Here is a 24,089-nt window from a genome sequence, read left to right on the forward strand (position 1 = left end):
GTTTGTGAGGATCAGCTAGTGTTTATATAAGTGCTTGGAAGATTAAGATGTGGTGCTATAATACTCAGCAATTTTCTAATAAAAACATTTATCCTAGGTTGCTTTTTAAAAGATAGAAGAAGTTAAAACATTTTTCATATTTGTCTTGTGAAGAGCCAGACCCTTTCAAAACCACTATGAATGAATTCAAGTAATTTGTAAGGAAAATATCTCTTACTTCTGCATTTGTGGTGGACTCCACTTGGCTGGCAGTGAGATCCATGTCAGCTAACGCAGGCTTAAAAATACTGCCAGGCAGTCTCAAGTCGGACAACTCTGAATGAAACGCTGGATGGTGGATAATTATTCAAAGAAAATCCATTGTCTCTAATTTCTCAGATGGAATTCTCTTTGGCCAGAAGCTTGCCAGGAAGGTTTCTAGTTACATGGACAAGCTGCTCTCAGAAAGGACTACAGGCTTTCAGACAAGAGGAGTAGCTCCTTTACCTTTTATCTCTCCCCTCCCCCCCCCCCCCCCCCAAAAAAAAAAGAAAAATGTTACCAAAGAAGGAGAACTTTCTTATTTCAGGGGTAATACTTGGATTCAGAAAGCCAGAGGGAAGCTCAGATTGGGGAATGGATTCAGTCCCTCCTTCCAGTCCTAATAGTTTGTATCATTGACTGCAACCGACTCTCCATCCTGAAATAGGCCTACAGGACAGAATATCCCAATTATCAAGTGCCTGGTTCCAATTTATTTCGGACAGGTTGGATTGAGAGTATATCATGGATATTCTGGAGTTTGACTGCTCCACTTCCCTTTTTACATCCCCACTCCGACCTCACAAGGCACATATAATTAAACTATCCTGGATGCAATCTTGCAGTTTCTAGAGCTGGTAGAACCTGTCCCTCAAGATGAAGGGTGCACATTGCCCTACTCTGTTGTTCATAATAAGAAAAAAGCTCAACCGAGTTCCAGAATATGTTAGACCTAGAGAGGCTACAATAGTTGAAAGAAGATGACAAAATTCAGGATGGTGACTCTAGCTTTTTACTATCACTGTGATTTCTTCAGGAGTCCTTTCAGGTTTCAGTGGCTCTGTCAAGAGTTGATCTGAATATTGCAGTCACATCTTGTCATCAATCTCTTTGGTTCACCTATGATATCACAATCAGTACAAAATATTATCGTTGGTCTGCTCTAAATAAATAGGATATCTCCATTAATTTATCTCCTAGAACTGGAAGGGACCTTGAAAGGTCATCGATTCCAGCCCCCTGCCTTCACTAGCAGGACCAAGTACTGATTTTGCCCCAGATCCCTAAGTGGCCCCCTCAAGGATTGAACTCTCAACCCTGGGTTTAGCAGGCTAATGCTCAAACCACTGAGCTATCCCGCCCCCTTACTGAGCTATCCTGCCCCCTGTCCCAGAATGCTTATAAAATTATTAGTGATAAGAGCCAGGTTAAGTAGCTGAGACCCATTTATATATGTTAGACAATACACTGATTAGATCATCTTCCGCAGGGGCCTCGCCAGATCAAAGGGTTATTTTTAGTATGGGGAGCCCACCTGGAGCACAATGCAAAGAGGATATTGAGGTTAAGACTCCAGAGTACCAGTGTTTTAGACATGAGTTGGTCAGGTTGCTTCTTCAGGATTTCCAGGATCACCTGAGAAGGAAGCACATCCTGATTTATTCAGTAAACACAACCATAACATATGTAAACCACTGGTGGGTCACCCAAAGTTCAAGTGTAAAGGTCAACATGATGCAGATTCTCTTGCAGGTAGAAGGTCACCTAACTTGCACCAAGGCAATCCATATAAAGGTAAACCAGAACACAAAAGCAGATTTGCTATGTCTTCAGCAGGTGGATAACTTGAAAATGTTTCTGAACCAAGAATTATTCAGTTAATATCCAGAGAGCTACCCTAGCTGGACCTATTTGCATCAAGTCAAAAACCCAAACGTGAAGCTGCTTTTCCCCAGGTCAGGGAAGCAGAACTGTGATTATGGGAAACAGATGGCCTGAATCACAGATGTCCTAATCCAGTTTGTCTACACTTTCACTCTCCATCATTAAGAAGAGTGATTCAGAAGGTTAGAAAGGGACAGATGTGTGTTGATCATTCTCCTTAACCAAGGATTTGCCAAAGAGACCATGCTACTCAAACCAAGTGGCGCTATTACAGAGGTCTTTGTTCACCTTCCCAGTAGGCAGGATCTCTTATCCCAGGCCTTGCTCCTGCCTCCAGACATAGATTACCTGAACTGCAAAGCTTGGCTACTGGGTGTCAAGTTCTGAACAAAATTAGATAACATCTTTCCTGGCTTCAACATATGCAACTCTTCTGGTACAATTCTCTTACTAATATCAAAATGATCACCACCACAAAAGAACAGATATTCCAGCTTTTCTGTATTCTTCACCAGACTGTTTAGACCTGGCTTAAGACTACCACCCACCTACCATCATATTGCTGGCCTTTAAGTTAGGCAGTGTCAGACATGCGTGCTTGGCTTGTCTCTCTCCTAGGTGACCTCATTATATTGAAGGTTTCTTAGGGCAGCACAACCATCTCAGCCAGCAAGGTAGTTCTATCTTCCCTTCTGTTTTACATGAGGACACAGTAGCTATTTGGACTCCAAAGTTATTTGTTACCAAAGTATAAACTCTTCCTTATTTCAGAGGTAATCAGTCTTCCCTCGGTTTGCCCAAGGCCTCAGCAATTGAAAGAAGAAACACAGCGCATCCTAGATGTGGGAAGAGCAGTGGAAATACATCTTGTCAAAACTTGCCAGTCCAGGAAAACACTTTATTCCTTTCCTATCATCCTAAAAACTTGGGCCTGAAGGAATATAAATCCTCCACAGCTCGTTAGCCAGATGCCTCTCTAAAGAATACTTATCTGTAGATAAACTGATTACTTTAAAGGATCAGGGAACACTCAACACATTCCATAGTGGCATCCTGAGAAATGTCGTCAGCCACCACAGAGGAAATCTGTTCATCCATTAATACTTCTTTTTAAAGGACGATAGACTTGACTTTCACTTCCCTGCAGAAGTATACTTTGACTCAAAGGTGCTCCAAGTATCTGATATATACAGTGTAAGTTGTTTAGGTGGATATGGTGGAATTTAACAAAATAAGGCTGTTGAAGTTGTTTGTATTAAATCTAATAAGAATTTAGGATGAGACCCTGAATCCCTCTGATTCTTTAGCTGACACAGCTCCCAACACAAATGACACTAGTCCTAATGGCTGGGGTGAGTTATGACTGACTTCAGTATCAGGTTAAAGTGGCATTGGACAGAGGTCCTAGAGCTTCATGGACAAGTGTCAACTGCCTCTGGTACCTACAGTAAGACAGGCACTGACAAAATGTCTTGAGGAGAGTTCAGTCCTGGAAAGAAAATTAAGGGGTAATACATTTTTTGTATTCTCTATGTAAGCAAGTGAATTCAAGTACAGTGTGAGCATGTTACAGCATCTTTTTCCAGGTTAGATTTTGTTTACTTATAAAGTAGAGATTGGAAAATTGCATTGATATTTGGCTATCACAAACACTAATATAGAGATATTTTATTTAACAGCTGTCTATTCTTGCCAAGTTTGGCTCCCCACAATGCACCTACAAATAATGCTGTCACAACAGGTCTTGTTGATGGTGCTGTAGTCAGTGGCATTGGAACTGGTAAGTACATACAGCTGTTTACAATATTATATATTAATGACTCTGTACTATTTATGACTGCTGTATTGCTCTGTTAACCACAAAGTGAAAGCAGTATTATATGTGCCCCTCTCAAATAGTCTAGAGCTCTTCTTATATCTTATTTATATACCTTTCTACTGTTTTCCACTGCATCAGCAAAAAGAAATAGAAAATGTAGAAACGTTTTACAGTGAAAGATTTTTCAGCATAAGGTTGAACTGTGTAAAAGGAATGTATGTGATGCAAATGTACTGTGTGTGTGTGTGTGTGTGTATATATATCTGTATGTATGTATGTATATGAATACAACATAGTCAAATTTATTCCTTCAGAACACATGTTAAGAGAACATTAAGATTGCAGTGTTAAACAGCCAAAACTCAGGAAGTGCTGTAATTTAGGTCACACATTCAAACTTAATTGTTTTATACAATAATCATTGTTGCATCGTCTCAATACTGTTATTTATTCAGGACCCCAGCCTCATTCAGTGAATAGAATGAATGGTACAACATGTATTATTTTGATCTTCCTTTTTTAAGGAGTAGACCTCTGTCACATGTGAGCCCTGATCCAATTTTCATTGAAGTCAATGGAAAGATTCCTATTGACTTCTGTGGCAGTTAGTGGAAGCCTTCATTGTACATCATACCGTTGGTACACTTACGGCTCAATTCTGCTGCGCTGCATTGCTTACATTGAGTTAGTTCATTTCACTAGATGTACTATAATGTACACTATTGTAATTACAAACAGAATTATCCCAGAATGGGAAACAGATTCATAGGACTCCTGTCTTAGTTATTAAGTACTCCTAACATTTGCTGACAGAATACTGTCCAACCTGAATAAATCAAGAATCCTGTGGAGATAACTGCATTTGCCAAAGTTAAGAATGCACATCTATAATATAGAACTGTTTAGCGGACAGCACTTAAATTCCCTTGGTTTCCCTGATTAAAGGTCTTGCTTTAGAGAGCTGCCTCATGCAATGTGAACTTTAAGGGATCAAATGAAATGAGGTAAAGCTCATACAGATAGGCCCTTTGAGGCATGAGTCACCAAATTCCATACACATTCAAGCACACTACAGCCTTTTCCTTTTAGAATGCTGTTTTTTATACAGAAGTCTCATAATTAAAAGTTTCCCACATGTGGATGAATTGTGATTTTTATTTTTTATTTTTTTTTGGTAATTATAGCCCTGTCAAATCAAAACAAAGTTCACTGTGACACTGAAAGTGTCTAAGGACTATGATCCTGTCAAATTTCAATTATTTTTTTCCAAAGAACTGACACTGAGTGGTGGGGGAAGGGAGGGGGGAGTATTTTTTTATAAACTGGAAAAGGGCTCTTTTCACTTTCCTTATTCTCAAAAATAGTTCTTGCTCTCTCTCCTGCTCTCCCTCTCGTGCGCGCGTGCTCTCTCTCTCTCTTTCTCTCTATGTGTATGTGTATGTATATTACCCTCAGCCAGAGAGCAGACTTGTAAAATTTCAGCCCAGAAAGTGAAAGTTTATAAGCAACTGCCAAAAGGAACTTCAGAATGGAAATGCTTGTGCAACCTTAACTATTGCTGCTACAACTATAATAACATTTTGTTTTTTTGTTTTAGGGGAAAGGTTTTTTCCTCCACCATCTGGTTTAAGCTATTCAACTTGGTTTTGCATTGAGCATTTTAGTACACCTCCTAATAACCATCCAGTCAGACTATTTACTGTTGTGCGACGAGCAAACTCTTCAGAGCAGCACTATGTATGCCTTACCATTATCCTCTCAGCAAAAGACCGATCACTAATTGTTTCAACTAAAGAAGAACTGCTTCAAAACTATGGTAAGAGGTGCTGTAGTCTCATATTTTTGATAGTATTATGGAGGCATAAGAATATCTTCATAGTTAAGTTGATGTCTAGGAATTGCAGTTGATGGAATTTTCACTGAAATATTTCTTCCTCTAAATGACTTTTGCAACAAATGAAATGCAAAGCACACTTCTGTTTCTCTGTGAATTATAAGGGTAGCTTTGAAAGTTGGTGTGTGAATGTAAATAAAATGACCACCAACCTTAGTGCTACAGATTTCAAGGAGAAGAACCCCACCATTTTTCATAGTCTTTCTGCTCCTAAATAAACTAACATGTTTGCTTCAGACTTTGTGCTATGGGTCAGAAACGCAAACCTTACTAGCATTATTCTAAAAAAGCTAACAAGACATAGAAAGGTTACATACGTTCTTCATGTTAGCACATTTTGGCTATGCCAATGCTTGCTGGCCATTTGGAAGAGATCAACCATTTACTTCCAGTCTTAATGTTACAATCATTCTGTAGAAGTCCCTGCAGAGGGCATGTGGTCTCATGCACTGTCTGTGACTGGGGGTGTAAGGATAATGATAGGCGTCTGAATAATTAGAGTTAGCTGTCTGTATTGATACTCTTTAGAACTTTTTAAAAGTAACGTTATTAGATATGGAAGCTGCTATTATATTTTCCTCTAATTTTACCAATCTTGAAAAACATACTCTAATTAAACCAAGCGTAAGGCCATAACAAAGGTCTAAAGATTCTGCAAGAAAGTTTTCAACCTAATTTCAAACTTAGTTTACATGAAAATTAGAAATTACCTTGAGTAAGAAGATTAAATGAGTGTTAATGTAGAATTCTTTAGAACTTATATAAAGATTGAGTCAATAATGTTGGTAAATTCTTAGTCTTCTGGAAGAGATGATTAAACTTAAAAGGGACAACTGTCACGGCTATAAACATGTAGTAGATGTTAATGGTTCAAAAGTAGGTTAAAAGGTATCCTTTTAGCACTGAACTCAGATGCTATGAAAGGGTTGATTATTTTCAGGTAGGTCTAACAGTGTTGTTATCTTTTAAATGGACACTGCTCTGGACAAAAAGTAAATTCAGCTAGTTACTAAAAATGTATAGGTTTCAGAGTAGCAGCCGTGTAAGTCTGTATCAGCAAAGAGAACAGGAGTACTTGTAGCACCTTAGAGACGAACAAATTTATTTGAGCATAAGCTTTTGTGGGCTACAGCTCACTTCATCTGATGCATCTGATGAAGTGGGCTCTAGCCCACGAAAGCTTATGCTCAAATAAATTTGTTAGTCTCTAAGGTGCCACAAGTACTCCTGTCCTTTTTAAAAAAAACTTACAATATTCCCATTGGAGCTACATGCATTAAGAATTTTCATGATATGAATTACTTGTAGAAAGTTGAGCAGATCATACTTTTTAGTATTCCTCTTTTTTACATTAATTTCATATTCATATTGTTACAAATGTCAGAAGTTCAAGAAATAAAAATGAAAGACTTAATAGCCATAACACAGTGGGTTCTAAAATTCTTCAATCACACAATATGGTTATACCTCTGTTTTGTGAGACTGTAGACTCTTCTTGGGAGAGAAATAAATCTTGATAAGTTTGTATAATTTCTTTTGTCTGCATGTAAGCCAAACTTGAACATTTCAAGCTTCAATTGGTATGTCTCTCACTCTTCCAAGAAGTACTGGATTTGAAAAGGCATTGTCAGAAGACCCGACGTTTTCTGACAAGTTACAAACACTGTTTTTTAATTGGCTTGGAAAATCTGCTCTGGTAAAGTGTCACCCTACTATTTTCTGATGATTGGCTAGTGTTGCTGTAAAGTATGAAGGAAATAAGTACCTAAGACCTGATATAACAAGCCTACCAGAGGTTCCAGTTTTGAAAGTGTTGATGGTATTTTGGATCAAACTGTTTACTTGAGGATTCTTTTTGTAATCAAGAATTGTGTACCCCTAAAGTGTTTGGCTTGTGAGAAACAAGTCTGAAAAAGATGGTGTGTATTTATAAGTTAGTTCTGGATCACCTGGTTTTGTCCTTCTTTTTCTTGAAATCTATAAGGAATTCAGAGTTTTCCCCAGATGCTGTCACTAAGGTGAGAAGAGAGTGGGATCTTTTGCCTGAATAGACAAAGATGAAAGGAAGGCCAAGAGAACTCAGTTTCTATTAAGTTGTTCCCTGGTAGATGAATCTTCAAGGGTTCCTCCTCCCCCCCCCCCTCCCCTCCCCCAGATCTAAAATAGAGCTTGGAGCAGTGAGTGTATAAGAAGCTAGTGTAATTGGGTCTTGGGAATTGTTCATGCCTTCCAAAATTAAATTAAAAATGCTTGTTACACAAAATGAGCAATGTTTCAGTTAAAATAAAGCACATTCAATGTTTTGAAAATGAAATCAGCAGCTCTTTTTGAAGAGTTAAGAACTAGGAAAGAGCACAGTATAGTTCTGATCCTGCTAAAAGACTAAACTGCAGTGTTAATTTTGGCAAATTATTTTAAACTAACTGACTCCCCAGATAATAAGTCTCATCTCTGTTACACACGTATTTTGAAGATTGATTACATAATATTTGTATGGAATTTTAAAAGTCATTATTTAATAGTTTTAAATAAAATTGATACAACTAACTGTTTTCATATTTACTTGGTAAATTTGCTTTGAAAGAAGTCTCAGATTTTAAGACAATTTCCAGATTGAGGCAAAAACTATTCAAATTTTGGCAAAATTTCCTGTACTTTTCCAGTGGCCTTAATCAATGTTCTGATTTATATTATTTCTTTCTTAATCTCATGAAAGATTATTGAACTGTTATTTCAAGGTATGTCGAAATTGAGAGTTTAAGTTGGCAGTTCTGTTTTCTCTGTACAGTAGTTGAAAAGGGAGAAAAAACCTCACCAAAACATTATCGACATATCTGAGAGAACCAATAACACAGGTCAAAGTTGCCTATGACCTTATGAAAACTCCTCATCTGTGTCCCACCTTTATATGACTTGGTCACTAGTTAATCCATCTCTTATAAAGTTTTTAATGATGGTCCTTTGTACTATATTTGTGTACGATTATTTAGAGTGGGATTTTCAAAATTGTTGTCCTACATCTCTTCCCACTGAAGTCATTGGTAAAACTCCTGTTGACTTCAGTGGGATTTGAGTTGGGACAATGTTGAGCAATTTTGAAAACTCCACCCTTCGTACTTATATAGAAAGTACTAGAGTCTTGATAGTACATCATTTTGTGTCAATTATGTACTTCCACAATGAAAATGAAGAAAAATATTGCCGCAGGAGATAGGGCTTCAAGTTACTGTTTCAAAGCAGGTAAGAACAATAAGAGAAATGAAGTAAAAAAAAATTAATCAGTGCGCTTAGGATTTTCTTGGATAAAAAGTAAAGAAACATAAGTGTGGAAACTGTTAAAACTAATAATGCTATACCAGTTTCTCTTTCTGCAACTCTGTAAGGGAATTCATATTATCAGACTCTGAAAATACATGCTCAATAAAGTAAACTTAAAAAATTCTGTGTTCGCTCTTTCATTTTAATTGAAAGTAAAGCAATATTTGATGATTTACTCAGACCATATAACTTTTTATTGGGTTTCTGGTTGCCTTCAAATGTATTTGCTTTCTGAAATGTCAACCTTAATTTATTGATTTATAGTATTTTAATGTAAAGCCTAAGGAAATAGAGGAGTAGACTGTTATGATAGCCATCATTTCCCATTAATATTCCTTTCTTTTTAGTTGATGACTTCAGTGAAGAATCATCCTTCTATGAGATTCTTCCTTGTTGTGCTCGATTTCGCTGTGGTGACCTCATAGTGGAAGGACAGTGGCATCATCTTGTTCTGGTGATGAGTAAAGGCATGCTGAAAAACAGTACAGCGGCACTTTACATTGATGGACTGCTTGTTAATACTGTGAAGGTGGAGTAAAAACTTTACATTTTAACTTTGTGTTTTTCCACTAGACTTGCTATATTTTCTTTCACATCATACTGATGTATTTTACTTGTGCCCAGGGTGATGGAGCATCATTGCTTCCAAATAGAAAAGACTTTTTCTAAGTTCCTTGCATCATTCCTTACACGCACTATCAGTAACAAACGAAGCAGGGGGTTCTACAAACATCCTCCTTCATTACACGATCTTGATTCAGTCCTACTACTATTAAAAGGAAAGAGGTAAAAAACAAAATCTATTATGTGCTTTGTAACAACAATGGGGACCATCATTCATTACTGGTAGGATTTGAATCCTGAACCTTCAGAACTGCAGCATAGCTTAAACTATTGGACTAACTACATTAGACAGCAGAAGGCTGTTACCCCAGGGAAGGAGTGGGGTGTTGAGGCTACATCCTGAGTCTGAAGTTTAATAGGGGGGAGCTTGGTCCACTCTCTTGCCTTTCCCTCTGGGAGATTTTGCCCATGTGGTATCTTCAGTGGTCGGAATGGCCCAGTGTGGCCATATGTTAGGTTCAGGGTGTGGTGTATTCGGGAGGAGCCTGGAAAGCATTAAGCAATCTAAATAGAAGGATTGCAATAAGCACTCCTTATATTCTTTTTTTATTGAGGGATGAGGAATGCTTAATAGTACAAGTCAGGAATTTGATACCCAAGTGGCTAAACTATGAAGCCTAAGGCAGCGTAGCAAATATCAGTAAGGGTTTGATCCTGCAAGGTGTACTAAAAGTTCTTCACTTCGTACTTAAGTCATGGGGACTGACAGGAACTCAACACTGGGCAGGATTGGGCCTTAAGGGAACTGGATCGGTGATGAGGAAAAGATGACATTCCTTCTAACAGACCTAACACGTTACAGGTGAAACAATGTTTTAACTATAAACATATGTCTGGCACTCTGTATTAATCCTGCAAAATGAGGAATATAATAGTTTCGATGAATTTCAGTATTTCATACAAATTACTACCCTTTTTTAATCTGATGACTAGTCTGTTAGTGTAAGGGTAACCCACGTTTCTCATTTAGGATGTTTTTTTTCCAGCTGTATGAATCTAGTTAATTTGTGTAAAATAAAAGATGGCAGTTTTGTTTTGTTTTAAGTAAAGGAGAGCTTAGTTGTATGGCACTAGAACAGATCTCTTGTTTGGATTCTTCCGTGAAGTGAGAGATCAACAGTTCAGCCTCTTTAAGCCTTCCAGATTTGATTTATGTGAATGCTATAATGGTGTGAAGCAAAATACTCCTGATATGACATTTGAAAGAAGCAGAATTGAAAAAGCTCTCCCTACCATGTTACTGAAAAGAGAAAATGTGCAACAAAGCTTTGGAAACACTGTAAAAGGGCAGTCTTCCAAAAATGTTTTTCTTTCCCAAAGCCTGGTGAAATTTCCAGTGTATAATTGTAGACGTATGTTTGTGCGCTACAGAATCTGTTTATCTTCTAAGCAGTTCTGTTTTCCTTAAATGTAAATGCCAGAGTTTTGCATGAAGCTACAATGATGAATTTGGGCAGAAAATTGGTTGATAATGGCAGTCCTTTCTTTAAATTTTATGTAAAGACTTCAAGTGTCTATACCAAATTGTAGCATTAAATTTCATTTAGTATACAAGTTTGTAGACCATTGTTTCAGACTTTGTTCCATATATTTAAAAAAAAAACCTTTGTACTATTGTATGTATTGGGAAGTATCTGTTTAGTGGTTGGACTTACTATATAAGGGGCAGTGTTTATTCTTTAGATCAGAAAGGCAAATTTGGTTCTGTTTCCCTGTCACTGGAATGAAATAACTTTGCTTATTTGTGCCTCAGCATGATCAGGGTGTGAACTATCCTTGCTGTTCTCTTTAATTTTCAAAGAATAAGTGGAGGGATCACTAGAGTATAAAATCATTTTATGGCTATCTCAGAAATATTGACTGTAGCTGTAATTTTGTGTTCTAGTGATGTAGTCTGGCGTGTTATGTTTTTGTTGTTTTTTGTTTCTGTTTTTTAGAATTTAGGTACAAAGATAAAATGGCGATGACACCTAGAAAAGAGCCAGTAAATAAAACAATGAATCTAGAGTAACTTCTGTATCAGTGTGTAACAGCTCCTAACATTGGACTTATTCTGAAGTTATTTGTGTTCTTTAAAATTCTTTAAGAATGAGCTTGGTTTTTGGACACAGCGTGGCGATAGGCGTGGGAACAGTGCAGGGGGGTGCTGCAGCACCCCCAGGTTTTATGCGGGGCTCAGCCCTTGCCGACCCCAGGGCTCTGCTCCCGCCAGCCCCGTGCCCGAGGCTCTACATCTGCCCCAGCTGTGGTCCCAGCCTTGGCCCCCTTACTCTGTCTGCGTCCCCCTCTCCTGGAGCCATGGCCCTGCTCCCAGTCCCAGTTCTAGAGGGCGGGGGGGGGGGGGTCGCGGACAGAGGTAAGGTGGGCGCAAGGTAAACAGAGGGCTTTGCAGTTTCGCAAGTTTTGAGCACCCCCACTATAAAAAGTGTTCCAGCGCCACTGAGCATGGCTCTGCCACAAAGTCAGTAATCTTGTGCAAGTTACTTAACTTCTGTGTTTCAATTTCCTTTTAGCAGCATAGGCACAATTATCTCAAGAGAAATGTTACCATAACTAGTTTAATGTTTTACATATATATTTGAACACATGAAACGCTTTCTAAATTTCCAAGTTATTTACTTTCTTTTTGTGATAGCTTTGTACTCCTCCTAACGGCTTTGACATTTGTTTCTCTTTTACAGCTTCACTATGTTCACAGTAGCCCAGGCGGGTCAGGTTCTGCTAATCCACCAGTAGTCAGCACAGTTTATGCCTATACTGGCACACCACCTGCCCAACGCCAGATCTCCTCCTTGGTTTGGCGTTTGGGACCAACACATTTCTTAGAGGAAGTCTTGCCTCTTTCAAGTGTTAGCACCATTTATGAGCTGGGACCAAATTATGTTGGAAGCTTTCAAGCAGTGTACATCCCATGTAAGTACAAATAAATTTGTTGTAAATGATTTTAGGGAGGATTATCTCTTTGGATCTTTTTTAATTCCGAATCTACCCTGTGAACAATGGAAGCCCATTTACTTACTGTTTGAGAAAAGTGAGGGCCCAGCAACTCATAGGAAAAGATGTTACTATGAACCAAATCTTAAGAGCTCAGAATTATCTCATAATTATTGTTTTAACGTATGGACTGTGAATAAATTCTTGGTCTCCAGCATCAGTATATAATAGCATAATTCTTTTCATTGATCCACTGATTTAAACAAAGCTATATTGAAATATAATGGCTAAACATAGCTCAAGTGAGAATAAAATTACACTGGACAAAATGTAGCGCATACAAAATTATTAAGGGTTTATTGCAAACAAAGGCGAGCAATGATTACATTGGTATTGTAACCATTTTTGAGAGTTCTTTTTGGAAATGGAATGTGGTGATGATTGGGAAACAGTGGGTTCCTCCTCATTTGCTCTGACAGGATGATGAACAGCCATCATCCAGGATTTTCCTACGTTGTAGAACTCCCTCTTTTGCCTCTGCATTTAGATTCCTACCTCACCGAAAACAACATGCAGGAAGGAAATTTCCATGGCTACCTCTGATAGTCACAGAACGCTCAAGCACAAAAGGCTAAAGGAAAAAAAAGAAAAACCAACAAAGAAAAAAAAAATCAACCGTACTGCTCCTTACAGTAGCTTTTTCCCACAGGGACTGTAACATTTTTCTGCTGTCACTGAGAAAAACCTCCATTATCTCAGAGGAGTGAGGCAGTGGGTGAAATGAGCTGTGACAGAAAAAACTAACCACAGAGCTTGCCTGAAGGACAAAAGAATCTCTCCCATGAGGCCTAAGGCTGTCCCAAAAGTTGCAGCAGAGAGACAGCATTTGAAGTGGTGTCTGGAGCTGAGAAGGACAAAACTGTCACTCTCAAAGAGGAAAGAAGCTCATCTTAGAGGCCTTCCAACCAGTTCCCAAGATTTGAGGAATCCCTGTTATAGACCTGCTCACCACAAAATTCAGTGTTAAGTGCTCCTTTTACTGGCAGCAGGTATCCAGACCTAATAACTCTAGCTCTCGACCCATTTGCTATTTCATTAATTTTTTCTCTAGATTATAGTCGTCCTGCTCATGTGGTGAGTCCTAAAGAAAACTGCTCAGCACAAGACTTCTTCAAACCTAATTGCCAAAAGTGACCAAGGCAGGGTTGGCACATGGACCTACTGGTGCAAGAAGTAAAGAGCCCTATGTCCTTATGCAAATACCTTATTCAGTAGGGTCCAATGATGAAGCAGACCCAGGACTCCTGAGTCTTTTCTCCTGACTCACTGAAGCTGAGCTTCTTCATTGCGGGTGTTTTAGGGCACCCATGAAAAAGTGACCACTTTCACATTCTTCCTGCATAAGCTGAGTTTTTCCATGTGATGGAAGACAAAGATTTTTTTTCTTTCCAGCTAGGCAGGCTAGAATGTTTTTGTCAAAGGCCTAGCCACTTGTTCCTTTACTGTGTGCTGTGCTAAGCACTGTAAGGGGTTTGGTAGATGGTACAACTGTGGGGCCTTCTTCCTTGGTATCAGATTTCCCTGAAGGGTAGGTGCCTTTTTCTGCCCTCAATCTGGTTAACTTCCCAGTGTCTCTGTGTAGTCTGAACCTGTATGAAACTCCCTTCAAGCCTCCATGCTGGCAGATTTGCATTTTTCTCCCTGAAGGTAGTTGTTGGAGACCAAATCCCTTACCTAGGAGAATAGGAGGGCTCTCTGTTTTCCTGCAATCCCCTATGTTTGGTCTTACAGAGAGATAAACTGCTATCTCTAGGTCATTTGCCCCTGTCATATATTTTGCCAAAAGTCCTGTCCCTCTTTCAGCTAACCAGGATGCCTTCTTTCTAAGTTTCGGTCCCAGTCTTAAGCCATAAAGAGAAAAACCTGGCACAGCCTGGACCCCAGAAGAGTCCTCAAGGTATACCTAGATTAGAAATCTTCAAGGGAATAGTTTTCCATTCATTGTATTGATGGGTTAAAGAAAAGACCCCCCAGGCATCAAAATATGTCATGAACGAAGGATCAAATCTGGTATCCAGGAGGCTTAGGAGAGCCACAGGAATTCCCTGTCAAGTGAATTTTAGAGCCTACTCCACTGGAGCCCTAGACACTTGCTGACCCAGAGAGAGGAGACATTAAGTGAACAAGATTTGCACTGCACCTTTTCACTAGTCACTGCAGATGCAGGTCTACCACGCATGGGTGGAGCAGAACTTTGTGAGAAGCATCCCCTTCCAGGGCAGTGGATTCTCTTTGCCTTTCTGACTTCCTCTGGGCCTTCAGATCCCTCTTCTAATTCAGCCTTGGATCTCGTTCTCCTTTCCTAGAGTGTTACTCTTAGCAGAGGTTATTGTCAGGTTGTCGCAAACCAAGCCAGATAGGCAAATAATATTGCTGTTTACTGGCTAATTTGGTTTCATGGCTTGATCACAGCAGTGCATATTCCCATCCTAGTGAATTTTCTAAGACCAGGCTTTGGTAACAGACTTGCCTTCTTAGCAAGGTACGTGGGGTGGTCTTAACAGTTCTCTTTCGGGTCAGAAAAAAACGGGGTAAACAGCATGACGACTTTGCCTATCTTGAATGAATGAGGAGAGGGAAGCCAGAATTTGTACTTTCGGTCACAGACAGCGAACTGGCCGTTAAGGATGAATATAATTTACCTTTGAATATGAAGGAAAATAAACTAGTTGCTGTTTTTAAAAATAGGGGGCATGTTACACAAGTTCTATGCCGTCTTGTATATAGGCCCAGACTGTACACAGTGCTGTTTGATGTTGACTCTGTCTTTAGAGGGGTTATTCATAGCCACTGAATTTATTTTGGAGGCCTTTCTCTAGCGTAAAGTGTACTGCAATTTTACTTTTAAAATTTACTCTACAGAAAAACAATTCTGGTTTTAAAATAAGTTTTTCTTATCTTAAAGGTAAAGATTCTAAATCGGAAGGAGTCAGCCCATCTCCAGTATCTTTGGTACCAGAGGAGAAAGTCTCTTTTGGTTTATATGCACTCTCAGTTTCTTCACTTACAGTGGCAAGAATAAGGAAAGTTTACAACAAATTGGATAGTAAAGCTATTGCCAAACAGGTATGTTAGAAAACACATGGTATTAACTTCAGAAATTTGCTAGGTTAAAAATGGTCTCTGACATTTGGGCTCTACGCTGCTGTGATAGCCATCACCTATGCCCAAATTCACAAAGGTATTTAGGCTCCTAATTTCCATTGAAATCTGTGGAAGTTAGGTGTCTATATACCTTTGTGGATCTGGGTCCTACTTACTAAAAATGTTCTCTGTGTTCATTTTTCTCTTAGGTAAGCTTTTTAAACTGCATTGCACCATTTTATGGGATGATGCTCTTAGATGATCCTCTCCATTAGAATTACTAATGACAATTTTATTCCTTTTTTTCCCTTTATTGCAGATGCTCATTGTAATTCCCAATGAAAATATTTAAAGCCATAGTGTAGAACAAGAAAGTTGATAGTAATAGAAGTAAACATTACTAATGTCCCGATCTTCTGAATGTGCAAATGTGTAGTGTTCCACTAACCCTCATGTCCATAAATGTTTGAAGGTTCTAAATTAATGTCATAGGGACAACTGCCGTTTTGACTAATTTCCTTTACTTGGAACAATATTATGTCTCTAATTTTTACTCTGATTTGTGAAACTGATAATAAGTCTAACAAATGATGTTCTTAGCTAATTTAATTTTTTTTAACCTGTCACTGAATTGATTACTTATGGGATCACCATTTCTAAGTGTTGTAATTTGTTTCATAGAAATTAGGGTCAGTGGAAATCCTAGGGCTTGTCCAACTTCTGTGATAAGTTATCTTAGTGGCCTCTTTGGGTTATTTGAAAGTTAATTTTATTTTTAAACCTTATCCATTCTTTACCATGAGAGAGAGAGAGAGAGAGAGAAATTGTCATATCTGTCACAGTTCAGGGCAGCTGCACCTGTATTGCCCCTTGGTAATCCAGGAAGGGCACCCACTCTTAGGGTTCAAGTCCCCAGCCGTTGCCTTTCTACCTGTGTGTGTGTCTCTTCTGACTGTAACATTTCCAGGCTGCACGGTTCCCTGGCTTCACAGCAAAAGACCATGTATGTAAACAGGCCTGCTTGCTTCTCCTTTCAGGGGTGGTACACAGTGTAATTGACCACAGTTATAAAGTATCACACAGCACTTCCTATGCAAACATATTTATTCTTAGGGTATAAACAGTACAAAGAAAATGTATTTAAAAACAATAAATACTTGCTAATAAATTTACCAGAGATTCTTTCCCTCCTCCCCCACTCCCAGTGTCTCCAATGTGGGCTCTGGCAGGGGAGTCCTTCAGACCCCCACAAAAGGGTCCGTTATGTTTCACAAGTTCAGAACAGTTTCAGCTGTGAACTAGCACACACGAAAAGTTAGTAGTCCAATCTTTATACAGTTCAGGAGTGCTTGATCTGGAGTTTCCAGGAGCAGATAATCAGTAAACAATAGGGTTTTTTTTCTTTCCCCTCAGGGCATGGCTTCAAAAGGGTGGATTTTGAAGTAGATCAGTTGCATTCCCCTCATTCCTAACTATTTCCTAGGAAATCCAGTTCACACATATGGTATCCCCAAAAATCCTTCAAAATAACTAATATCTCCCAGAGATTGCATCAATCCTTCCTGCTCCTAAAGGAGTTCCGTACAATCCCACAATAGTATACAAACATTTTCATTTTCAATACAATGGGCCCTCAAAGATATTAAACATAATTCAAGAAGGTTTAACTTAATTCCCTAAGGTTTGCCTGGAATGTTGCAGGATACTGTTGTAAAGACACAACATCATTTTCAACAGCACAAATCTTCTGACTCAATCACTGTCTTTCATGGTATTTTATTCAGCTGGCTGTTTCTTCTCATGAGAATGCCACACCAGTGAAGCTACTGCACAACTCAGCAGGACATCTGAATGGACCTGCACGCACCATTGGAGCAGCTCTGATAGGATATTTGGGTGAGATAATTTGATGTTAATGTGTGTTTACTGCATTAAATATTTTTGATTTACAGTATACAAGAACAAAGGTCTAGAAGGTGGATATGATTAAGTATCCATCAAATAAAGATTGTCTACATTATTTTATTGTATTAATCGTGTCATTTATTTTATTAATGTGTTTTGTTTGTTTAATTTCTGCCATTTTAAAAATGTAAACATCACAATGATTTTCCACAATACCTATGCTTTCATTAAGCCAATTAAATAACTTAAACATAATTCTTCCTCTTCCTTTTTATGGGCTTAATAGAATTCATCAACTTTATTTTTGTTTTAATTAAGCTGATAGTAAAATATGTCTGTCTTGTACTTTTTATGATTCGTGTACAAAAAGTGAGGTAGGTTTTTAATAATTTTATTTTTACCACTTTATGCTTAGGAGTAAGAACATTTGTCCCGAAGCCTGTTGCCACTACATTACAATACATTGGTGGAGCTGCTGCTATTCTGGGTTTGGTAGCCATGGCATCAGATGTAGAAGGACTATATGCAGCTGTGAAGGCCTTGGTGTGTGTCGTAAAGAGCAACCCATTAGCCAGCAAAGAAATGGAAAGAATCAAAGGTTATCAGGTATGTAAGAAGTTAGACATAGTAGACCAGGTAGATTGAATTTCTGTGTAACTCGGCACTCTTACATTTCAGTGCACTTAAAAATTGCTTTTTATTTATTATATTTAGTATCAATTGCTGTTTTTAAGCTTGCCTTACTATCAGTTGAATAATATAAATAAGGACTTGGACTTCATTGGGGCATCCTTAAATTCCATCATGCTAAGAGCTTACTTGCCAAGAGTTTGTAGCACTCCCCCTTCATTGTCTACAAATGTGGCTTCAAACTGTGTACTTGCCAATGTGACAGTCCATGAGCACTATAGTGAAATCATAATGTGCTAGCAGACTCTCTCAGCAGACACTTTGCAGTTGATCATGAGTGGGAGTTTCACAACTCTGTAGTGAATAATATTTTCAATCTGTGGGGTTCCCCCACCAGAGATCTGTTCACCTCCCAAACAAACAGTAAGTGCAACATACTCTGTTCCAGAAGAGCGCTGGGTCACCACTCACAGGATGATGCTCTACTTCTTCCATGGTCAGATCATCGGAACAATGCCTTTCCTCCATTTCCACTCCTGCTTCAAATTTTATGTTTCCCAATCTACTGACTCAGGAATAGCAAGATCAGGCATCCCAACCCATGGCTACTACATCTGAGCCTGTTTTTAAGATGGGGATTGTCCTTAGAGCAATCATGTTCTCAAGCTGTACAGAATATCCTTTCTAATGCAAGGATTCCACTAGGAATTGCTACCTAACCAAGTACAAGCATTTCTCTTTTTGGGTGCACTTTTCCAGAAACCACAGATATTCTTCTCATTCTGGACTATATTCTTTCCTTGAAGACAGCAGGGTTATCTGTCAATTCCTTATGGGTCCCCTTGGCAGCAATCCGTGTATACCATGCGCTTTCATAGTACTATTAGATCTTCGCACACCCTCTGAATAGCAGATTCTGGAAAGGCCTAATCAGTAAATTTCTGCCTATAAAAAAGCCTACTTCTTAATGAGACTTGAACCTTGTTCTCTCAGTACTCACTAAGCCTCCTTTTGAACCATTAGCTTCTTCCTCCGTGTCTCTCCTATCCATGAAGGTCGCATTCCTCGTAGCCATCACCTCAGCCAAGAGGGTTGGTGAGCTTGGGGTGTCGATGATGGATTCTCCTTACACTGTATTCCATAAAGACAAGGTTTCATTATGTTTACACCCTAAATTCACCCCCCGAAGTAGTCTGAGTTTCACCTGAACCAGACTATCTCCTTACCTGTGTTCTTCCCAAAACCTCTCACATCCTCAGAAGATAGGAGGCTCCATTCATTCGACGTTGGGTGAGCCTTAGCCTCTTACCTGCAGAGAACAAAAACAATCAGAAAGTCCCATAGACTGTTTGTTGACACAGCAGAAAGGGTCACGGGTCAAGCTGTATCCTCTTAAAGAATCTTGAAATAATCTTGGGCTGGATTTTGCTCTGTCAGCTGTCTAGTTTTCCTCTTTCTTATGGGGTCAGAGCTCATTCCACAAGAAGGCAAGCAACATCTGTGGTGTTGCTTCACGAGGTGCCTTTACTTGATATTTGTAAGGCAGCTATGTGGAGCTCAGTCCACACGTTTGTGAAACACTACGCCATTGTACAGGATTCCTCTACTAGTGCATCTTTTGGAACAGCAGTCCTTTGTTCAGCTCTGCCGTCTACAATCTTGCCTCCCCTCCCCCCCCCCCTTCGTATTTGAGTACTGCTTGTCAATCACCCACAGTGGAATATGCATAGGGAACAGCACTTGAAGAAGAGATAGTTGCTTGCCTTATAGTAACTGCAAGTTCTGGAGCACAAGATGGCAGCTTGTGCTAGGATGTCCTAGTACTGTGTACCAGACCATTTCAAAGTCATCATTGAAGTCCTTGGGTGTTATTGAATTAGAAATAATTCCCAGATATTTTATTAAGGCATTCGCCCCATCGTCAAATAATGGTGTCCTGTTGTTCAGATAGAATCCATTTGATCACATAAGACCCTGTCAATACTTAGCCTCAATTGCTGAGTTGAGGGCTGAGTGAGAGTCTTCATTCAAGCTATCTTCAGTTTTGATGGGTTTAAAAAAGACATTTAACATTATTTTAACACTTTTTTAGGGTGGCCTTTTTCCAAAAGAATGCCCCAAGAGAAAAGACTGCTGTTTCAGTATTGTACTTTCTAGTTTGCTTTCAAATATTGTAATGGCTCTTGCATATTTAATACAATCCAGCTCAATAGACCATTTCTGCTCACTGGGCACCACACCCAGAATATCAAGGTTTTAGAGCCATTGATTACGTAATAATAATCAAATCTGCCATTATGTTTTTTAAAACTTCTAGGATATAAATAGTGTCTATTGGTGTTCTGACCTAGTGTTTTGCTGGGGATTAATAAAGAACCATAATTCATGGATACTTTTTTTTTTTAAATGGCAATCCTAGGACCACAAAAAAAGCATATGATCAGTTTTATGGAATTACTAGATTAGGGTCACTAAAAGTTAGAATTTAGCACTGTTCAGATTTTGGATATAAAGCACTTCTGTAACTTGCCTTTGAATCCCCTGATATTCCCTTCCTAATTGTCAGACTTCAGATTTGAAAAGCCCCCCTTGCTTTGGCCATTAAACGGCCTTTCACTTGCCATATTGAATCAATGTTTTTGGATAATCCTTTTGTCTGATATGGTACTTATTACAGCAGTGCAAATTCAGTGCAGCGCTAGATGTGTGCCCCAGCCAGTGGCAAAGAATATTAGATAGTTTAGGAGCAGGGAGATATCCCTCCCAGCTCAACATTCTTGCCTTTTTCCAGTTGATCCTAATTCCATCTTCCTGCTTTTTCATTACACCCTTCAAGCTTACAAGGTTAAAGGAAGTTTATTGGTCCTACATTTTATAAAAGCTCCGTTTTCTTAAAGTGGATTTACTGTGTCCACGTTTGCTGGTTCCATTGTGCTTTGATAAGATTCATATTTTTTGTCTGCAAAATATTTGTAATATTTTTTCCGGAACAATAATGTAGAAAGAATGTTCATGTGCTGCTAATTTTTTTCCCCAGTTATTGGCAATGTTGCTAAAGAAGAAACGCTCCCTTTTGAACAGCCATATACTACATTTGACCTTTTCCTTGGTGGGAACTGTGGATAGTGGGCATGAAACCTCCATTATTCCAAATTCAACTGCCTTCCAGGATCTGCTATGTGATTTTGAAGTACGTATAGCATCCCTGACAGCTAGAAATGTTATTTGGATGGTTAATGATTCAGGTGCTAATATAATACCTTGGCAATAAATCATAACAGAGAAGGTGATTATTGTGAGAATATTATACTTTATACATAGTTCAGGACAGCGGACAAACTATGGATAGCCTCTGATCTACCATAGTGTAATTCTCATGGTAATCTTCCTGCTGCAATTGCTTCACTGCTAATAACATTATTACTGGATACAAAAGATATACCTTTTCATTGTAGAAGAGGATGAGGATTGCAGTTAGCAGTTGAACAGCAGTTTCTGCTAACCTGTATGTTTTTATGTAGTAAATATATTGAGATACAAAAGATATATTGAAAATAACAATGGGGTAAAATTCCAATACAGCATGTCCGAATCTGTGTATCAGATCCCCATTAAAGTTCCATATGCATGGCCTACAAAAAGAACCCTAAGCTTGCAGTTTTAAACCAATAAAAGTAATCCAGAGTTACATGCTGTTATTCTGTTCCTATCTTATGCTATTGTGTGAAGAATAGCAAAGCATTTTACATAAGATGTTACCCAAGATGAATATAGCTGGACTTCTTGGTAATAGTGACCATAATATACCAGTAATTAAATTTAATATCCTTATGGCAGAAAAAACACCACAGCAGCCCAATACTGTAGCATTTAATTTCAGAAAGGGGAACTACACAAAAATGAGAGGGTTAGTTAAACAGAAATTAAAGGGTACAGCGCCAAAAGTGAAATCTCTGCAAGCTGCGTGAAAACTTTTTAAAGACACTATAAGAGAGGCTCAACTTAAATGTATACCCCAAATTAAAAAACATAGTAAGAGAACCAAAAAAGAGCCACCATGGCTAAACAATAAAGTAAAAGAAGCACTCAGTGGCAAAAAGGTATCCTTTAAAAAGTGGAAGTTAAATCTTAGTGAGGAAAATAGAAAGGCGCATAGACATTGGCAAATGAAGTGTAAAAATACAATTAGGAAGGCGAAAAAAGAATTTGAGGAACAGTTAGCCAAAGACTCAAAAACTAATAGCAAATTTTTTTTTAAGTACATCAGAAGCAGGAAGCCTGCTAAACAACCAGTGGGGCCACTGGACGATCGAGGTGCTAAAGGAGCACTCAAGGATGATAAGGCCATTGCGGAGAAACTAAATGAATTCTTTGCTTCGGTCTTCACGGTTGAGGATGTGAGGGAGATTGCCAAACCTGAAACATTCTTTTTAGGTGACAGATCTGAGGAACTGTCCCAGATTGAAGTATCATTAGAGGAGGTTTTGGAACAAATTGATAAATTAAACAGCAGTAAGTCGCCAGGACCAGATGGTATTCACCCAAGAGTTCTGAAAGAACTCAAATATGAAAATGCAGAACTACTAACTGTAGTCTGTAACCTACAATTTACATCAGCTTCTGTACCAGATGACTGGAGGATAGCTAATGTGACACCCATTTTTAAAAAGGGCTCCAGAGGTGATCCCAGCAATTACAGGCCTGTAAGGCTGACTTCAGCACTGGGCAAACTGGTTGAAACTATAATAAAGAACAATATTGTCAGACATATAGGTAAACATAATTTGTTGAGGAAGAGTCAACATGGTTTTCGTAATGGGAAATCATGCATCATCAAACTACTGGAATTCTGTGAGGGTGTCAACAAGCATGTGGACCACGGGGATCCAGTGGATATAGTGAACTGAGATTTTCAGAAAGCCTTTGACAAGGTCCCTCACCAAAGGCTCTTACACAAAGTAAGGTGCCACAGGATAAAAGGAAGGTGCTTTCATGGATTGGTAACTGGTTAAAAGATAGGAAACAAAGGGTAGGTATAAATGGTCAGTTTTCAGAATGGAGAGAGGTAAATAGTGGTGTCCCTCAGGGGTCTGTTCTGGGACCAGTCCTATTCAACATATTCAGAAATGATATGAAAAAAGGGGTAAACAGTGAGGTGGCAAAATTTGCAGATGATACAAAATTACTAAAGATAGTTAAGACCCAGGCAGACTGCAAAGAGCTACAAAAGGATCTCTCAAAACTGGGTGACTGGGTAAAAAAATGGCAGATGAAATGTAATGTTGATAAATGCAAAGTAATGCACATTGGAAAGCGTAATCCCAACTATACATATAAAATGATGTGGTCTAAATTAGCTGTTACCACTCAAGAAAGAGATCTTGGAGTCATTGGTGGATAGTTCTCTGAAAACATCCACTTAATGTGCAGTGGCAGTCAAAAAAGTGACAGAATGCTGGGAATAATTAAGAAAGGGATAGATAATAGGACAGAAAATATCATGTTGCCTCTATATAAATCCATGGTACGCACATATCTTGAATACTATGTGCAGATGTGGTCACCCCATCTCAAAAAAGATATATTGGAATTGGAAAAGGTACAGAAAAGGACAACAAAAATGATTAGGGGTATGAAACAGCTTCCATATGAGGAGAGATTAATAAGACTGGGACTTTTCAGCTTGGAAAAGAGACAGCTAAGGGGAGATATGATTGAGGTCTCTAAAATCATAACACAAGAACTAGGGGTCACCAAATGAAATTAATAGGCAGCAAGTTTAAAACAAATAAAAGGAAGTATTTCTTCACACAATTTACAGTCAACCTGCGGAACTCCTTTCCAGAGGATGTTGTGAAGGCCAAGACCATAACAGGGTTCAAAAAAGAACTAGATAAATTCATGGAGGCTATTAGT

The 24,089-nt window shown here is 38.7% G+C and overlaps 1 protein-coding gene across 6 annotated transcripts in view; it reads left to right on the forward strand.

Moving 5' to 3' along the window:
• The window catches only part of WDFY3 (WD repeat and FYVE domain containing 3), a 289,358-nt gene that overhangs the window by 169,892 nt on the left and 95,377 nt on the right, over positions 1-24,089 (forward strand). For all 6 annotated transcript variants that reach the window (XM_005292053.5, XM_005292052.5, XM_042856446.2 and 3 more), the window contains 8 exons: positions 3,585-3,685; positions 5,322-5,540; positions 9,284-9,465; positions 12,242-12,473; positions 15,460-15,620; positions 17,423-17,534; positions 17,959-18,149; positions 21,211-21,363. In XM_005292053.5, coding sequence (XP_005292110.1) covers positions 3,585-3,685; positions 5,322-5,540; positions 9,284-9,465; positions 12,242-12,473; positions 15,460-15,620; positions 17,423-17,534; positions 17,959-18,149; positions 21,211-21,363 — 1,351 coding nt within the window. The remainder of the gene's footprint in view (positions 1-3,584; positions 3,686-5,321; positions 5,541-9,283; positions 9,466-12,241; positions 12,474-15,459; positions 15,621-17,422; positions 17,535-17,958; positions 18,150-21,210; positions 21,364-24,089) is intronic.

This window comes from Chrysemys picta, chromosome 5 (genome assembly GCF_011386835.1).
Source record: "Chrysemys picta bellii isolate R12L10 chromosome 5, ASM1138683v2, whole genome shotgun sequence".
NCBI lineage: Eukaryota > Metazoa > Chordata > Testudines > Emydidae > Chrysemys > Chrysemys picta.